The sequence below is a fragment of the Penaeus chinensis genome, chromosome 9 (genome assembly GCF_019202785.1).
Source record: "Penaeus chinensis breed Huanghai No. 1 chromosome 9, ASM1920278v2, whole genome shotgun sequence".
NCBI lineage: Eukaryota > Metazoa > Arthropoda > Malacostraca > Decapoda > Penaeidae > Penaeus > Penaeus chinensis.
The window spans coordinates 30,345,130-30,347,629 of NC_061827.1; the positions used below are offsets into that span (position 1 = coordinate 30,345,130).

The following is a 2,500-nucleotide window of genomic DNA, read 5'->3' on the forward strand; positions in this document are numbered from 1 at the left end:
TGCAAATCATTTACCCTTTACAAATGTATAAGGAAAACATCACAAAAAATTACATAAATGATTATCAGCAGCTTACCTGCAAACCCTTCTGTGTTGATGTGATTGAGTAAAAAATGGCAGTACTGATAGTTGAAGAATCCTCAGTATCTTTACTTAAGCTACTTTCATCTGTTAAGAACATAAATAAAAGTATTTTATCTTCAATGGTTAACTACAATAGTAAAGAAGAAATGTGAAACAGATAAAAAGTACATTTAATAAAATCTTATGAGAAGTATATCCTATTTTGAAGCATGCTTCTTAAAGTTCAAATGTAATATAATAGCTCTGATGTTCTGAATATGAAACAAGTGTGATTCTGTGATAAACATTGCTTTCTCTAGTATTACTTGCAACTAAAAATTTATGAAGATCCACTCCTAATACAAAGTTTATATCAACCTTTCTACTGTACTTATGAAAGGCTGCTGAAAATTACATCTATAAAAATCATTTTGGGTCAACTCCTGTCTGATCTGAATATTTTTCTTATATCATCTTACAGTCTTAAACATTTACAATTTACACCTGGTTCAGTATTAAAGAATTGTAGTACTTGTATATGAGTGATATTCCATTAATAATCACATATATAATAATTTTTGAGAGAAAAAAAAATTATGCAACTTCAATGACAAAAGAACAACACTTACCATAAGAAGGTGCTCTTGAGGTTTTCAATATCTTTGCCATTGAATTTGATATCTCATTAGTTAAGAAAATATGAAGAACAACGAGAGGCTCATTAGGCATGCAGGAGTGGGTGAATATGAAACACCTGCGATATGGACCAACACGACGTTTCAGATCTGTCCAGTTGCGGACAGGATGTACGGCCTCATACTCAGAGACCTAGACATAAAATATGTCAGAAAAATATAATGCTGTTTTGAACACAATACTTGCACTTATGCATAAAAGTAACTATCATTAAACAATAAGAATTTCAACTTAAGTCTATTCATCAGCTACAATATCAACTACTTCTGATATGCACTAGCCTATAAATCAATATATGAAATAACACCTAAGAGTAAATATATATAACTTAAATATAATCCAATTTGCATTTGAGGCTTATCTACATTTCTTTTCAGTGATACCTGAATTAGTTATTATTTTCAATCAAACTATTGTATATCTGTCAAGGAAATTTTTATTAAATACTTAGGTCTAAATCTGGAAATCATTTTTTTAAAAATCAGAAAACAAATTTATGAACAACTATCCACCGGCTCTACAGAATAGAATATGAAATATGACAAATTTTATACAAAGCCATGTCACTCACCTTTTGCAACATATTACAGGAGGATTCCCAAGTGATGCGCTGTACATTTAGAAGGCCAACTGTGAACCAAAGAGAAAGCAATTCTCGCAGTGTTGAATCAAGAGTTTTGAGCGCAGCTGAGTGAGTAGGGTCAGAGGATGAAGTGTAGAGTGTTGTCTGAAATTAAGAAAGGTTACACACTGCTGCTTATTCCCATATGAAATAAAAAAATGGATAAAGTAGGTTTAATTTGATTCCATTAGTTTCAATGGATATTCTTGGTATAATATAGTGTCTGTTTTATTTTGCTTCTAAGTTATCCACTGTGGGTGAATGGTACAGAAAAAAAAATTACGACTTGAATCCTTCCATATGTACCAATTCTGTTAAAAGAATGATAGTTCACAGAAACATTGACAAAATACAAATATCATGATATAACAATCTGGAGGCCTTCTGAGCTTAATGAAAGCCAAGGTAAATAAATTCAGATTAAATATTTTTCTTAAATTTACCCAAGATCAGCAATACAATGAAAAACCTCTTACAAGCAAATCTTGACGCATATCAACAAGGAACTTGACACCTCCTGAGAGCCGCGACACTTGAGATGCCACCCAGTGATGTGGTGGCTGCAGAGCTTGCCTTAGTCGGTCCTCCCAGCGCATTAAGTGGGCATCCAGGTCAGCATCACTGGTTCCTTCCTGTATATATTTCAGACAAATATAAAAATGCATATATACATATCTTTCTATAGTTGCTAACTTTAATAAATATCATATGCTAAGTTCATTTACAAGAAAAAAATTAGTATCAGTATAGAAAAGATGTATACAGTTTCATAAACTGTAAAATATATAAACAATAAAAGACTTGCCTGTGGTCGTTGTTGTATCAGTTCCTGCACATTATTATGATCAATTGAAAGTGATGTTGCCATATAGATCAGAAAATCTGAGCGTTCATCTGACCCCAGCTGGGAGTAAAAGTAACACATTTCACGCATGTCTTCCTGTAATAAAGTCAAAATGTAGACTAAAGTATCAAGGAAAATGATATGATAAACCCCAAACTTGATAATAAAAAGCAATGATACATATCTCGTACTATATTTTTTTCATCCAAGAAACATAATAATAGTATTAATAATAATAATAATAATAATAATAATAGTAATATTAATAACAACAA

At 31.4% G+C, this 2,500-nt stretch overlaps 1 protein-coding gene across 2 annotated transcripts in view; it reads right to left on the reverse strand.

Annotated features, from left to right (window-relative positions):
* Positions 1 to 2,500, reverse strand: part of LOC125029171 (malonyl-CoA decarboxylase, mitochondrial-like) — a 21,040-nt gene that overhangs the window by 9,988 nt on the left and 8,552 nt on the right. For both annotated transcript variants that reach the window (XM_047619022.1, XM_047619021.1), the window contains exons 3-7: positions 2,187 to 2,321; positions 1,858 to 2,013; positions 1,331 to 1,486; positions 693 to 891; positions 77 to 168 (exon numbers count right to left, since the gene is read on the reverse strand). In XM_047619022.1, the coding sequence (XP_047474978.1) occupies positions 77 to 168; positions 693 to 891; positions 1,331 to 1,486; positions 1,858 to 2,013; positions 2,187 to 2,321 (738 nt within the window). The remainder of the gene's footprint in view (positions 1 to 76; positions 169 to 692; positions 892 to 1,330; positions 1,487 to 1,857; positions 2,014 to 2,186; positions 2,322 to 2,500) is intronic.